The sequence below is a fragment of the Lepisosteus oculatus genome, chromosome 12, assembly GCF_040954835.1.
Source record: "Lepisosteus oculatus isolate fLepOcu1 chromosome 12, fLepOcu1.hap2, whole genome shotgun sequence".
Lineage (NCBI taxonomy): Eukaryota > Metazoa > Chordata > Actinopteri > Semionotiformes > Lepisosteidae > Lepisosteus > Lepisosteus oculatus.
Window position 1 is genome coordinate 35,851,181 of NC_090707.1, and position 15,169 is coordinate 35,866,349.

At 42.9% G+C, this 15,169-nt stretch overlaps 1 protein-coding gene across 3 annotated transcripts in view; it reads right to left on the bottom strand.

The window, feature by feature from the left end:
- Positions 1–15,169, bottom strand: part of LOC102685878 (neuropilin-2) — an 82,466-nt gene that overhangs the window by 43,133 nt on the left and 24,164 nt on the right. For all 3 annotated transcript variants that reach the window (XM_015359589.2, XM_069196931.1, XM_015359590.2), the window contains exons 4-7: positions 9,908–10,135; positions 6,786–6,941; positions 5,709–5,878; positions 3,249–3,404 (exon numbers count right to left, since the gene is read on the bottom strand). In XM_015359589.2, coding sequence (XP_015215075.2) covers positions 3,249–3,404; positions 5,709–5,878; positions 6,786–6,941; positions 9,908–10,135 — 710 coding nt within the window. The remainder of the gene's footprint in view (positions 1–3,248; positions 3,405–5,708; positions 5,879–6,785; positions 6,942–9,907; positions 10,136–15,169) is intronic.

A 15,169-nucleotide genomic window follows, 5' to 3' on the forward strand; every position in this document is an offset into this window, starting at 1 on the left:
AGGCAGAGTACAAGCCTGCTCTAACCTGCACACCACTGTGCATTTACGACATCACAGGAAGCAGAGAAGCACCTCCCTTGCCAACAATACCACCAGCCTGCAGGGGGCGATGTTTTGACATGAGCTGAGGGAGCCCTGGATGAACGATGCCAGCCCTGCTTAGGGAATCCCAGTCTCAGCTGGTGTGACGTGAGACAAGCTCGGACCCATGTCCCCTGCAGGACAGAGCTCAGCCTCTGTGTGGGCAAACACTTTTACCAGTGACCGTGCAGTGCAAAAAAGGCGGTTTCAACAGCATATGCCCCCGTGATGGAAGTTTTCTTTCTGACACAGTATGCAAAAATTCAAAGTACATTAAAATTCATCTCCCAGCAAATTACAGGACAAAACACACTGTTATCTTCTAGAACCTAAGAAGAAGGGGGGCCAGTTTTGTTTTCAATTCCGCACCAGTTGACAGAGTAAGCATGTTATGGAGCCCAGGAGCTTGTTCTAAAATCCCAAGGTATCTTACAGAGTGAAGGAAAATAATCCTCAATCATCGCCAAAAGAACCGCTTCAAATCGAAGCAACTGTCTTGATTACAAGCAAGAGTATTAGAGGATTAAAAAAGCAATAAGAGTATTAAAATGTTGTGCTACTTTTTCAAGGAAAGGAGATCGAATTAAAGCACACAGAGAAAGGCTTGCATGGCCTTACTTGCATGTAACTGTCCGAGAGTTGTGCCTTAAGTTTAAAGGCACTGTGAAGCAATGAATAATGTTTCCTTTTATACTAAGTGCTCTGTAAACTTCGTAGGAATTAAAAGTTTCCCAGGCGGAGAGTTGGAAAGTGCCACTGTACTGTGGAAGAGACGCCTGACTTCAGCAATGCTCATCAGGAGACACCAGTGAAAGATCAATCTTGGTGACAGCATAAAATTCCTTCCAGGCAAATCGGAATGATTGGTTTACCCTTCACCTGTTTTACGTCAGTATTAATCGCCAGTCATTATTCTTGAAACCTATCTCTTTCGCCCGTGAGAGCGCTGCATGCACCTGCTTAGCAAAGATAACATTTAGAGAAGTGATGAAAGCCGGAAGCCGGTGCCTCATTACTCAGTAGAAAACCTAAGCAGCAGTTTGCTGAATACGGGATCCCATAGTTCCTACATGGCAGATGCTAAAGCTGAAACCTGATCCAAGTCTGAGCATTTCTTATCAAACTGAAACGCACTTAACAGTTCTGTCGAGGCTACACCAAAATCAGCAGGAGTGAACTGAACTTCACAAGAAAGGGTCTTACAATGGCAATTGAATGAAGAAGCATAAAAAAACTGTTTTCTCCTTCCACCAGCACTACGAAGACTTCATCACAGCATACCTGGAGACACCCGGGCGGGAATTTGTACTGTAGCAGTAGCATGTCCTTCGACTGCCATACAATTGACTTTTTTTTTTTCATTGAAGCTGGAACACAACATCTGCATTGCTGATATTCATCTTTTTTTTCGAGGCAGCGAGATGACTTTAGCAGATGGTACCTTGTAGAGAGCAACATGGCTATAACAAGATCTCTTTAGCAAAACCGCCTCAGTCTTTCCAAAGAAAATAAGACTGCGAGGTTGCACAAAATGAATAATCCCTAGGCATGTCACAGTTTATGAAGGAGTGGCTGAAAGATGTGATCCTATCTAATGTCTGCTCTACTGAAGGCACGGACTACTGGCAGCATTTTGCTTTTCCTGACTAATGTGAGGCCATGAAAGCTGTGTTGTACTGTCCAGCATTCCGAAAAGGCATGGCTATCGGTAAAAGGTTTGAGCTGCGGTAAAGTAATGTTGACTCAGCGTTAACTCCCACACTGATGACACATAGGTTTTTGCTAAAAACAGAAGTGAAAAACCCATTTCATGTCAAAAGAAGTATCTTTCTTGGACAATGGTTATAAAAAGGATGTACAGTCACACCTTTAGAAGAAAGGAGAGCTTCTGAGTATCTGGGCCTGGTGTAATTGGCGCAGCCCCTGCTTCTTTGTTACCTTCTTAACTGTAAACTACCTCTCCTGTTCACCTTCATTCAGACTGAAGTGGCAGGTTCTCAAGGTACGATGAAGGCTTGGTGGCCTGAACCAGGTGAAAACACTGTCGCGCGTTTCACAAATCTGGCAAGTTACCATCTCTCTGCGCATCACCGTAAAAAAAGCAATGGAAAATAAAGTTCGATGTTACTATATAGAACTTGCGTTGAACTAGAAATGGCAAACATACAATTTTCACAAAATCGGCAAAAGGTTTGTTTATAAGATGCTGAAACAAATATTCAAGAAAAATCTAGAATCGCTCATGACAGATAATGCTGTTTTAAGTCAGTAAATTATAATTTTCTTATTCTAGGCTTTCTGAGATTAAATTGCATGGGCGTTCAGCATCTTGTATTTCCTGTTTTCTCTTTACCAATCCACACTGTGGATAGCCCCAGTTCTCGTACAAGTCATCGGTACATAGTAGGAATTCCTGTATTTTTTTTCCAAGAAAAGATTAGCAAGTCATGACCGCCCTGGCCCAGCCAAGGACGCCCCCCAGTCCCTGTCACCAGAGATCTCACTGTGTCCCTGCCTTACAACCCCCCCCCCCCCCCCACAGAGAACTGGCGTGTGGAAAGTCTGTCCCTGTTAATTACTGGCTCAGGCCCCTTGATCACAGACGCTTTTCAAAGCTCCTCTATTACTTCCAGAGAGCTGAAATCAGTGCATGTCTCAAAGAAAGTCTATAAATTACCCTGAAATCCCACTGGCCTCACACTTGGAACAGAGCAGAGAGTGTACGAGTAGAACACAAACATAATGTAACTGGAAAAGAAGTGGATGGCAAAAACAGTGTCCTCTGCTTCCTCCCCGCAGACAACTCTATTACTGAAGCAGCAGCGCAGCTTGTCCTCCCCACTCCTGTTACTTCTGCAGGTGGGGTATTGAGTGTTAAGAAAAATATGATAAATGACAGACGGGACTAGGGAGAGCTGAAAAATAATGCTGATAAATAAATGGACCCTTGCCAGCTAACTGAACGTTTGACCCATTCAGGCATGGCCTTCTAGAAAAGTAAGTGATAGATCAAAAGGGAAGTCTTGTCTCTGCACGGTATGTATTTTCCAAGGCCGATGGTTAAAAGACTTTCATCGGGGCTGCCAGGTTACTTTCATTTGCGTCTCTCCACACAAGACAGAGAGCCTGCCACCAAAAGCTGTTTTCAAGCCGTAAGGGTCCCCTACCTTGTGGTTTTTGCCATGTCGATATATCATCCAGTCTTCGCCATTGGTGCTGACCTCCAGCTTGAATGTTGTGACATAGTAGATCCGGTGCGTCTCCTTGGAGATAGCTCCCTGGGTGGCAATACCAGTCAGAACCTTCAGAAAGTTGAGGTCCACCTAAAACGTTGGGACATAGCCGGACATCAGCTTAGTTATCATGTTCACCTCCGAGGGGAGTTGTTTTAAGGATGTAAAATCCTACATATAGTAGTACAGCACAGAGTTTTACCGTCTTTTAATCTCAGATTAGTTTCATATATTTTTCTTCCTGCAGCTTTAAAAAATACATTTAAAGTGATTTCTTCTCCTATCTCATACCCTGCCCCTGGGCTACGGTACAAAAAGCCCTCTTTTGCAAACTTTCAGTTTACTTGTCTTTGGGTTACCCATTTTTTGCCTCAGCAGCCAAGACGATACTAGTTCTACTTCAACAGTGAGTGAGTGCACGCTGCTGAAATCTACCTTTGTCCACTGTTTACAGGGCAGAAATCTAAAATGTTTTCACCGCCCCCCCCCCCAGAATCTTTGGGAACAACCCGCAGTACAGTAACTATCAAGAGGCAGCACAGTCATCTATCGCCTTGAGGTTTAGAGCTAAACGCAATCCATCTTGTCAGTCGATGAGCCCACATTTTAAAACTTGTTTGCAGGTCGAACAAAAAAAAAATAATGCACCTAGACACTGTAATCAATAGGTGAGAGGAATGCTGTAAACCTGTTTATTCCCAGGAAAGGCCTCTCTCATCAATCATATGATGGTTAGCATCAAACCTGCAGTGAACCACCAGCAAATGCTAAAAATGGTTTGGTTTTCCTAGGTCATAGATGGGAGATAAAATAGGGTTCAGACAACATACCTCTGCTATGAATAATGCTTTAACATCAGCAGAAAAGCTTGGGGAAATTTAGATGCTTACAAGCGTTACAATCATGTTAGTCCCACTGGCTAGTGCTCTTCTAAGTGGCAAACATCATGAAGCCCACAGAGACTCCAAGCCTATAATAAGGTGTCTCCTGCACCCTTTTGCAATGCAGCACGAGCCACTACCCTCCTTGGGCCTGCCAGCAATCACAGATTACAGCAAGGAATTGGATACTGCACTTCTACCTTTGTGCTCTTTTAGCGGGAGTTCTAGAGTGTAGGCAGTGCTACTCTGGCTCCTCATGTGTGCTAATACAACAGGGCAGCTGAACGATGAAGAATTGCCATCTGATGGGATCAGATCATGTTGACTTGGCCATGCTAGCAATAGCCTCTGGGAATACTTCTCAGTCAAGTGTGTGCCCACTATTTTCTTAGGGTTAAACAGGTTACTTTTACCCTGATGTGTTATTGCAGTAGTAATCCTGTCCAGAACAAGAGGAACGACAGCTTCAGACACTTGGTGCGCATGCTTGGCTGGGAAGCCAGTTGTGCCAATCTCCCACTTGTGGGATTATAACTGAACACCTGTTAATCAGTATGCATCGTAGAAGGTGGGATCCCAACCTGTGGTCTGCAGACCACTCACAATCCATGCCTAAATTCCAGGTGATACACAAGTCCCAATATTTCATCAAGCTGCTTCACTATAAACTCAGTGTAATACAATGGAACATATTTGACTTTCCTTCAGAAAAATAGTCATTTTCTTCACAGGGAATAAAAACAGCACTGAACATTTGGCACTCTTATGTTAGGTAAAAGATTGGTAGGTTATACAAATTGGTTTTCTATGTGTACAAAAATAGAGTATATACACAAAAAGAATTACTTTCCAATGACTCCTGTGAAAAACTCTTTGACACAGGGGGAAATCAAAATCACAAGATGATCTTTCACATTGAGAAAGGATGTAAACGGGTGCTTTACCTGATAAAATCTCTAAATCGGTCTTGTTGTTCTACCTCCCTGGCCTATTGAATTGAGTGTGCCCAGTATAGACATAGAAAACAGTTTTTCTAACAGGCTTTCCAGCACTTTAAGCAAAAACAAAAAGCAGTCTCACAGCTTTATGTCAAGAAATTGATCTTACGTGTTTAAATTAAATGTTCTTTCTCATTCAAGTGGTGAATCTCGTCGTTGTGATTAAAGGGGCCATGTGGAATTGAAAAGAATTTTGTAAACTTTTTTTATACATTTCCCACATGTTTTGCCTTTGATTGCAAAGTCATATGTTCAGCTCTTGTGCTATAAAGTACATTCCCCACCAGTGGGATTTTAAGGCTGCTTCTTTATACACAGGAACAAAGAAAAAACAGCATTTCAGATGTGGAGCCGATTTGTCAGTTTTTTTTTAGCATGTAATTAACCTCAGCTAGGTTCTTAGCTATGGCTTGCATGATGACATGGCTCATCACGCCAACCTTTAGGAAAACCTGCCATTCATCATCCAGCCAGCAGGGGTCGCCCTTCCAAAGGAAGGTCAAGAGATAGCGTACCTGAATGTACTCCTTGTTGCTGTCTTCAGAAGGAGTCCAGGCGTTGTCTTCATTGTTCAGACGGGCCTGCTTGGGAGACCAGCGACCATCGTAGAAAGTTGAGGAGGAGCTGATCTGCTCGTCAGAAATCTCCCCAGATTCCAAGCCAAAAGGGCTGCTACAGTGAAATGCTGCAATAAAAGATGGCGGACGTTTGTGAAAAGGAAGGAGTGACTTCCAGAAGCACTGTTTACTTCTGAAAGAGCAAACTGCCTGGCAATAGAGGGTACAACAGGTAATAGCAGACTCAGGACAAAATATTTTTTCTAGAAAGACAAACCTGCTCTGTTTTACCTTTGCACCTCTGTCAGGTGATGGGTGTTAAATGTCCCATTTAAAAATGAGTCCCCTCTAAATCCTGAAACGTAATCCTATTTTTGAAATTACAGCCACCATTTTACCTTATGCAGCTGTTTATCTTGTGGACAGTTTGTGTTGCTGAAGTTGCTCCTAAACAGAATAAAGCATTTGACTTGGCTATATTGATATTACTGCAATATTGCCAAGAGGCAATGAACAAAATAATACAGTTAAGGCTGTCACGTGTCCCCAGCAATACCAAAGGCCCCAGCTGTGGTTTCATGCCTGTATCCTAAGTACAGGCTTGTTGAGAACAAGGTTATGAAATGCATTACTTCTGACACTGGGTTTGACTGAATGTCTTGATTCGTCCACTCTTTGTTCCATCATCTGGAACTTCCGATTTGAATTAATTATGCAGTTCATGTCTGACAGCAAAAAACATCACAAACTCAGGCAAAACAGCCACAGAGATCAACAGCATTGCGCGTTTAAAATGCAGTGGACGGCACTAAAAAAGAACATGCCATATTCACAGCGAATTAAAATATTTAAATAAAAGAGTACTGTTCTGCCATGGTTCCTCACACTCAGTTTATCCTCAATTCAAGCCCTGAACCAGGCCTCTGCTGCCTAAACTTACAAAGTTATTGCAGAATGTTTAAAGGGACATCCTTCCAGGTGGGAACATGACACATGACGGTGCAAAAAGGTGAAAGAAAGTAGAGGCGTACTCACTGTCGCTGGCCTCCTTGTAGGTCATATTGTAGCGGGCGGAGAAGCCATCTTTGGCGACGGCCATATCAGTGCGGAAGGTCAGGGAGAGAATACCTGTGGAGGAGTGGATCTCAGGAGGGATTTTGACACCGCAGTACCTTCCGATCACAGGCCCCACTGCCAACAGATAGAAGAGACATCTTAGTTCCGGCACCCAACAACAGGCCGTAAGTCTGCTTTCCGACCTGGTTACCAATATCTACACTGACAAATTTAAATTAGTACCAACAAGCCCCGTGGAACTATTGGGCTAGTTTATAATTTGAACTATTTTTAAACTAGACTTATATCGCTGACTTTTCTGGACACTCCACACAAAGCACTTTACAAGTGATGGGGACTCCTTTCCACCACCAGCAGTGTGTATCCCCCACCTGGATGATGCTCCAGTCCACTCCCCACACACCAGCTCCCAGTGGGGAGGAGAGCAGAGTGATGAAGCCAGTTCACAGATGGGGATTATTAGGAGGCCATGATTGGTAAATGCCAGGGAGAAAAAGACACCATTGGTGAACACTACTATTTTCAAGAAGCACCCTGGGATTGTTGATGACCATAGAGTCAGGACCTCAGTATTATGTCTCATCTAAAGGATAGTGACTTTTTTATAGTACAGTGTCCCCATTGCTATACTGGTGCATGCCGTCTCACACAGACCACGGGTTGAACACCCCCTACCGTTCCCACTAACACCTCTTCCAGCAGCAACCTTAGCTTTCTCAGGCTTCACAGGGTTGCCAGTTGTGAGTTGCGAGGTGATATAGCTGCTGGCTATGTATTTGGCATGATTATCTTCATGAACACCTTCGAGAAGCACAAGACTCCAATGGATTTGTGTGAACTGTGTTAGACTCTTTATTTACTAGGTCACACAGATATTAACTCTTTGTGAAGAGATCTGGTTTCATTAGGGGGAGATGAGGTTTCTATTGAATTGCGGTCGCTGGCTTGGATAAGACCACTGGATTTGCTTTAGCTTTCTTGATTAATGTTCAAAGTGATTTGTGTTAACAGACGCATTTTATTGTAAGAGCCTTTTCAATGGCCGCCTTTCTAATCCAGTCCTTCCTTGGACTGTGACAGCTGTACTCTTCAATATTGATTGTGTTTGAAGACGAAACAACTAAGAAGCAATTATTGAAATGGTATTTCACGGAAAGATGGAACAGCTGAAAGATGGAACAGGACAGTGCTGAAAGTTCACCTTTTTCCTTCTTCATTAATGTCTTACGTGTTGCATTTGCTGCTACATCCACTGTGTGAAATTCTCGCAAACTACTTTTGCTACTTTTCACAGGACCCAGGCGAAAACAGTTAAAGGCTTCTGCAAGCAAGGAATTGCACCTGGGAGGACAGATAAACAGGCTGCCTGTGGAGCATCAACCATTTTAATGTGTTCCCAGTGGAAATATTTTATCATATTAAATAAATACCACTAATCCTTCATGATGATGCCATTACTCTGTGACATTATTAGAAAAAAGAAGAATCACTGAACTTCTGAGCATGCCACGTCCTTGGAGAGCTGCGCAAATGCAAGTCGGTGAAAGCTAAATGTCGCATCACTAGGGGGAGAGGCGTAGTTGAATGCGGTACCAAAGCATTATTAAGGCGGATGTGGGGAGAGTGTATTTTATTGCTCTCTTCCCGATGAGGATGAAATCTCTTTGTGGTATTATTCACACCCTATTTTTATACTAGTGATAAAGGTTAACGGGGTGGGGGCTGATATTTCACTTCCCCCCTTAACGGAATAATAACGCTGCAGAGCCAGCCGATAAGAAAGACCGGCAGCGTGCATCTCTCACGCACTTTCAAAAATAGCTGTAATAAAATAGGGGCAAATACCATTACAGCATTCTGCCCTGGTGCTTGACACCAGCTTTGGTATGGAGCCCACTAAAATAGGCATGACGCCGTCTTTTGTTCCTGGACAATGCAATGCAACAAGTTGGCTGTGTGCTTGGCTTAGATCGCCTCTCTGTCGTTAATTTGGCCATTCAATTACACTAAGCGAAGGCAAGCACTTGAGAGTAAGAGGCTATTCATGCGCATTAGGATGAGGAGATGAGTAATTACTCTATATACCATTTGGTAGTGCATTAGTAACCCATGATTCATTCGTTGACATTCAATCAAGTCAGTACAATATATCTCAATAGCCATCTATTTTTTCCATTGTATTTTTATGCCCTTTGTTGTCATCTAGCAGTTGGACTGACAGTAGATAGTGAAATGATTGAATTATCCAGGCCTCTAATATCAGAATCATTATGCATATTAAACTGTACTGATGTCTGATCACTGTGAAGCAAAACGAACAGAAATGGTTAAATTAAATAAGCTTCACCAAACTAGTCCTGTCATCAAGTGTCAGATTATTCCTGGTTCTGCACTGCACATGACATTTTTTAATTCTTCCCTGTTTTCAGTGCATCATTTTGCTGGAAAATTGTGTTGGGATTTTCACGGCAAGCTTGTATACACTTTCTGCCCCCAAGAAGGATTAGCAAAATAAATTACACATGCTTCCCTCCCAATAAGCATGGATAGTTTTTTTTAATACTAGCTGATGACAGAAAAACTGCCAAAAAGAGAAACGTGAACAATTTCCTTGTCTTAGGATTTTCTTACCATAGTGTAATAAAGTTTTTATTGACCTAACCCCATGTCTGGTAACAAACGTTAACATTATCTTCTATAGCATTCAACAGACGTTACAGCTGAGTATGTTGGTCCCAATGAGCCATTCAGTGAACACAAGACACATTGATAGTGCACAGACAGTGCTTAAGCCTTGTTAATACAGGGCTTTATATAATGTGTTGTGAAGTAATGCTATTTGGTACATTAACTTAACTACTTGATATTTTACAGGATGCACTATCATCCAGTAAACCTACACCATTTGCAACAATGAGAATCCCTCCCAGTCTGTATATATGTCTGCGAAATTGTCTCGGAAGGCAATCCTATAGAAAAAGTAATAGTCTGTTTTTCTCGTGAATGATACCCTTGGTCATGAAAAGCTTTCTGTCGTTTTTTCTCGGCAGGGAAGGAAGAGAGGGGGTGAGGATCTGTACCTTGAGGCAGCCCATCCCAGATCTCCAGCCAGTCGTATTTGCATTCCCCCTCGCCCACATTCAGGGGGTCGTTCTCCAGGTCAAAGGTCAGGAACTTCAAGGTGACCTCCATGCGCGGAGGGACGATGATGATGAAGACACACTCCAGGTTGTGGGGGTACTTGTCAGGGAACCCGGGGGATTCAATGACACCAGACAGGTTGGTGAAGTTTTTGGAGCAATCTGAGCCTGTAATAATAATAATAATAAGAAGAAGAAGAAGAAAAAGTTTGTAAGTTCTCCCCGTGTTTGTGTGGGTTTCCTCCAGGTGCAACAGTTCAGACACGTACTGGTTTGCCAACTAGCTTCTGGGTAAATTAGATCTGGTGTGCGTGTGCGTCTTTGTATCTGTCAGCCCTGCAATGGACTGGTGTCCCATCCAGTCCCATCCTAACCCTGCCTTGAGCCCGTTACTTGCTCTCCCATGACCCGGAATTGGAAGAAGTGTTGTGCAAATGGATGAATAACGTGAAGAAGGTCCTTATTTTCACTATCTGACATATACATATAGCAGCTACAGCTATAATGGTCTAATTGCCAGTGGGTGACGGGCGTTTGGAAAGCATGTGTTGCACTCAGCTTCTTTTCTCCTCCACATGCTGCTGGAGAACGAAGCAATACTGCCTGGAGGGAATTCTTCCCAGAGATCATTGATCTAGACAGGTGTCTTTGGAGGGCGGTTATTAGCAGACTGAGGGTAATTTGCTACATTGTTAGGCTAATAGCTTAAGTATATTGTGGAGAAAGCCTGAGAGTGTAAATGGCCTTCTCTGTTGACAGGCCAACAGGAAGGCCTGCTGAGTTCTGGAGACACAGAATAGGACTTGGACTTAAAGGGCAAGTACTGTCTTTGACAGAGGCACAGCTGTCTGAGGTTGGGGTCAGTGGGGGTGAGCTGAGAAGCTGCAAAGACTTGACCTTTCCTGTCAGTCTCTCCGACACACACTTAACGATCCTGTCTGCACACCCATCTGCTGCTCCCAGCGGTTTAGGAAATGGATACAATGAAGAGTTCATGGGATGTCACTGGCAATCACATACAGCATCTATCGATTGATGTACAGAAAAATAGATCTTGTTCTATCACACCAATGCACCTACGTAATGTGATTGCAGTCGTACCAGAGGAGCTGCAGCTTCAAACAGGAGCGCTAAATAAACCCCCAAACGAGTGACTTGTGGTCCTTTTTTGACAAGCCTAATCAGCGGATGTCACAAGCAATTTCGCAGTGACTCAAAGCGGATGTGGCACTCCAAGTGAGCAGTATTTTCCTGGCTTTACACTCTGGAAATTGTTCAAACAGGTAAGCTATAAGTACAGGGCAAGACCTTTAGGAAGTGAAATCTTTCTGCATGGGGCTTGGTCCTCACTGTCATGTAAAAGACAAGTTTTGTGTCTCGTGCTTCCAGGAAACTCAATCAAGCAACTTGATTAAGAACTCCTAGCTTAGGAGTTACCCTGTCCTTAACTCTTGACCTGGGGAGGGAGGTGGGGGGCAGTGTTTTTTCTGGTTTTCATTCCATCCTGATCCTGATCCTGATGACTTGATTTCAATAAAGAGTTCACCTAAATGGTCCTTATTACAACTACTTCCAGGTCTTTACTCACTGAGGCTGGTGACCTGATGAACTGCAGTCCCACAGGACCCAGGGTAAATATCGCTGGAGCCTGTTATCAGATGTGTTGTTGTGTGCAAGAATAACTGAACTGAATGCTACCAGACAAAAGGAACGCAGTGTCTAGCCATTTAATTAGTATTTTATGGAGCCTCCTAATAATACATCTGCAACACAGTTCCTTCCAAAACAGGATGAAGAGGAGCAGCAATGTGTTAAGAGCATGTTGCATGCTGTATGTTTCCATTAATACTGTAGCTACCTTAGCCTAGGAACTCTGATCCTTGGCCTCAGGTTTTTAATATTGACGGAGGGAATTAAACCATCAAAATCAGCAAGTAAGTGAGTCAGTCAGCCTTACTTGAGCCCAGATGAAATGACAACTTCAATCCTCTCACTAGTCTCAAATTCCAAAATAGTTCATGGAAGCTTTACACTGGAATTTTTATGCCTTTGGAATTTCAAACTGGCAGATGGCTAAAGGTTTTGATCTCGTTGGAGTTTGAGGTTTTGTAGCTTACCAATCGCAAATGTGTAACTATGGTATGTTACGGTGTTTAAAAGAAAGCAACCCACATATCGACATTACCAATAAAAAATAATCCAGTGAAATTAAGGATTTAGGTCAGGGGTCTCCAGTCCTGGTCCTGGAGAGCCGCTCAATGTGTCTGTAGGTTGTCCAGGGCTCTTTAAAGCAACAGGAGCAGCTCTTTCACCAGTATTAAACTAACTGAAGTTTTTAAGAACCCTGTTGGACTGAAGACCCCTACACACCAGCCCTCTAGGAGCAGGATGGGGGACCTCTCCCTCAGATGGCTTGAGGAACTGTTTCCCAATTCTGGTCCTGATCCTGGGGAATCAGCTACCTCCTGTTTTTTTGTTCCAGCCGAGCTCTTTACTTAATTGAAACCTTAATTCGACTACCCGACTGTTTGCCACGAGCCTTTGATGATAAAATGCAACAGTTTAAAGGCAACCTCCAACATGTTTAGGAGCGGAAACTAATTAGAGAGTTCAAATTATTCCTATTTTTAGGCCAATTAAGGGTCTCTTTTTGCAACTCTGAACTCAGCCAGAACCAGCAAAACTCTGGGTCCTCACGACTGAAAAGAGAGAATCGCTAACCTAGACCATGCTGCCGGTTTCCTCCAGAAAATAAAAACAGCACTGGCCTGTATTTACCCGTTTCCATGCTCACAAATACCTGTCAGGTAAAAGGACCCAGCTCTTTACAGCTCCTGCTGGCCAGAACTGAGGGCCGAAGAAGCGCTCATGTGCTTCAAACAGCGGGTGTTCTGTTGCACTAAATGAAATACCTGCAATAGCTCAGCTATTTATACGCTGCAATGCAAACTCTGACATGAACTACACTGCCTGTTAGCCACTTGCCTTGATGGAGCTGGCAATCAGAGATTCAAATGAAGCTGCTTTTTTTTTCAGTTGATTTGTGGGTGCTGCATCTGTTTCCTAATAACATTATGGAAACGAGAGCCCTTCCAGTTTTTAGGAAGCCCCTAGCTCTTCGTCACCACCACAGATGCGTCAAGACCTGCCATTGTATTATGGTCACACGTGAGAGAATTAACTGCCGTGACTCCAGGGCAGTCCCCAGAGCAAATGCTTTTCACATAGGGAGTGCACTAACATGGCCCCAGGAAGAGATAAGAATGGAGAAGGGACTGTTCCCCTCTGGCAGATTAGACAACCCTCCTGCCTGCCACGGCTCTCTGGGTGAACTGTCACATCTTCATCACAGGGAAACTGCGTTTAGGGATTCGCTGGGGTACGCAGTTTTGTAGGAATGACTTCATTCTTCCTTTTTTAATTTATCTTCCCAGCTAGCAGCTAGCAGAGCACGGGCTCAGAATCAATATAAAAGCATGGCCTGTCAGTTTTGTAAGCTTCTCTCCTGCAGTACCTATAACATAACCCATTACAGCAGTTTGTGTCTTAAAAACAGCGGCCACAGTTGAAAAGCTTTACATAACCACCCCTGCAGAGTTTCACTGAATCAGCATGAATGTAGGGGTGTGTGTCAGGTCATCTTGAATTTGAGTGGCACACATGAGTAGCTGCTTTATGAAAAAGCAGCAGAGCTTTCCTTATTAGGTCATCCTTGGAGAGGTTCTGCTCGGGCATTTCCAGGTTTGCCTCTACTGCTACGACTCACCGATTCAAGAGTCACAAAAACATGTTTCTGATGCTGCCACAAGTGCACAGGGCCTGAATTCTAACCACACAAATCATCCTTCGCTTCTAGTTTGTAAACCAAGGCGAGGGCTCGTCACTCCAACGGTGATTTCAATAGTTCCGTCAATTCGTTGAGTTCGGACAAATATCAAGTAAAAGCCTACGTAATATTTTAGTGTTTGACATTTAGTCACACTAATGAAAAAATGACAGCCATGACCAAAAGGTGAGGCCTGTAACAATCCCCCTCATTTGCAAGGAATGAACCAAGGAGGATGCTGCAAGGGTGAAGATGGGGTGAAGGCAAGGGTGCGTGTATAAGTATTTATAAATAAGAGAGTGAAATGCAAGATTATTAATGACTTCTGTTTAACAACTCCATAGCCAAGTTTTTAGCCATGAGTGAGACATGGCATTAAAGACATTAAAGACAGAGGCCACATTCAGGGCTCAGACTGTGCTCAGAAGAAATGGGAAAAAAGTACAAATTAATTGAAAGGCACAACATCTAAAAAACAAAAGAGAACATAGGGACCTAAGTATTATGTTTTTGAGAGCTAATTCTGAAATATTTAACTGTTGCAAATTGAGAATAAAAATATAGGTTAATATTATAATATATATATATATTGATATTTACAGAAAAAAACAGACAAAAGACACCTGGGAGAGTTCTTAAAAAGTTCGAGATGAATCCATAAGGTTGATTCCAGCAGGTTTTGCAGTTCAGTCAGAAAGACATGGGAGAATGAAAGGTAAAGTTCGTGGAAGAAGATTAAGAAACACTTGGAATGGTTCGTACTTGGAAAGAATTACCAAGCCATGGCATTAAATCAATTTATACAAAATTCCTTGAACTGGCCAGCTTGAAATGCTTATATAACAATTCAGATTCAGTTTTACTAGGAGAAGATTATTGACTAGGGGAAGTTGATAGAATTTGTGGTGTATCACTCTGCAGGCTATTCAGCTTAAAGCACCACATGAAAATTACTGTTATAGTTCAAAATAGGCTTGCAAAGGATTAGGACAAGCAAAGAAAAACAGATAAAAACTTACATGAAGAATTCATTTCCCCTCTAGTCTCTTTATTTTCTTCCCACAGTGAACCGATTAATACAAACAATACCAAAGTCTTGCAGTTCTACAGTTCTTTAGTATCAATCGCTTCAGCCAGCGTTAATCTAACCCAGAAAGCGCCATTCAAGTAACTGAATCGTCGATTAGCCACATGATAGGATTATTACATTTACACGATGGGCCTGTTCAAACTTTTGCCTCTTCTCATGGAGTCGTATACCGTACACGGTTGTGTAATTGTGGAAACATCAGCACCCATCTGGCATGCTTAAAACTTTTTTTTCTCATTGGAAAAAGAAAATTGCAGCAGCAGCAGCAGTCTGCTTTGCGGCATGG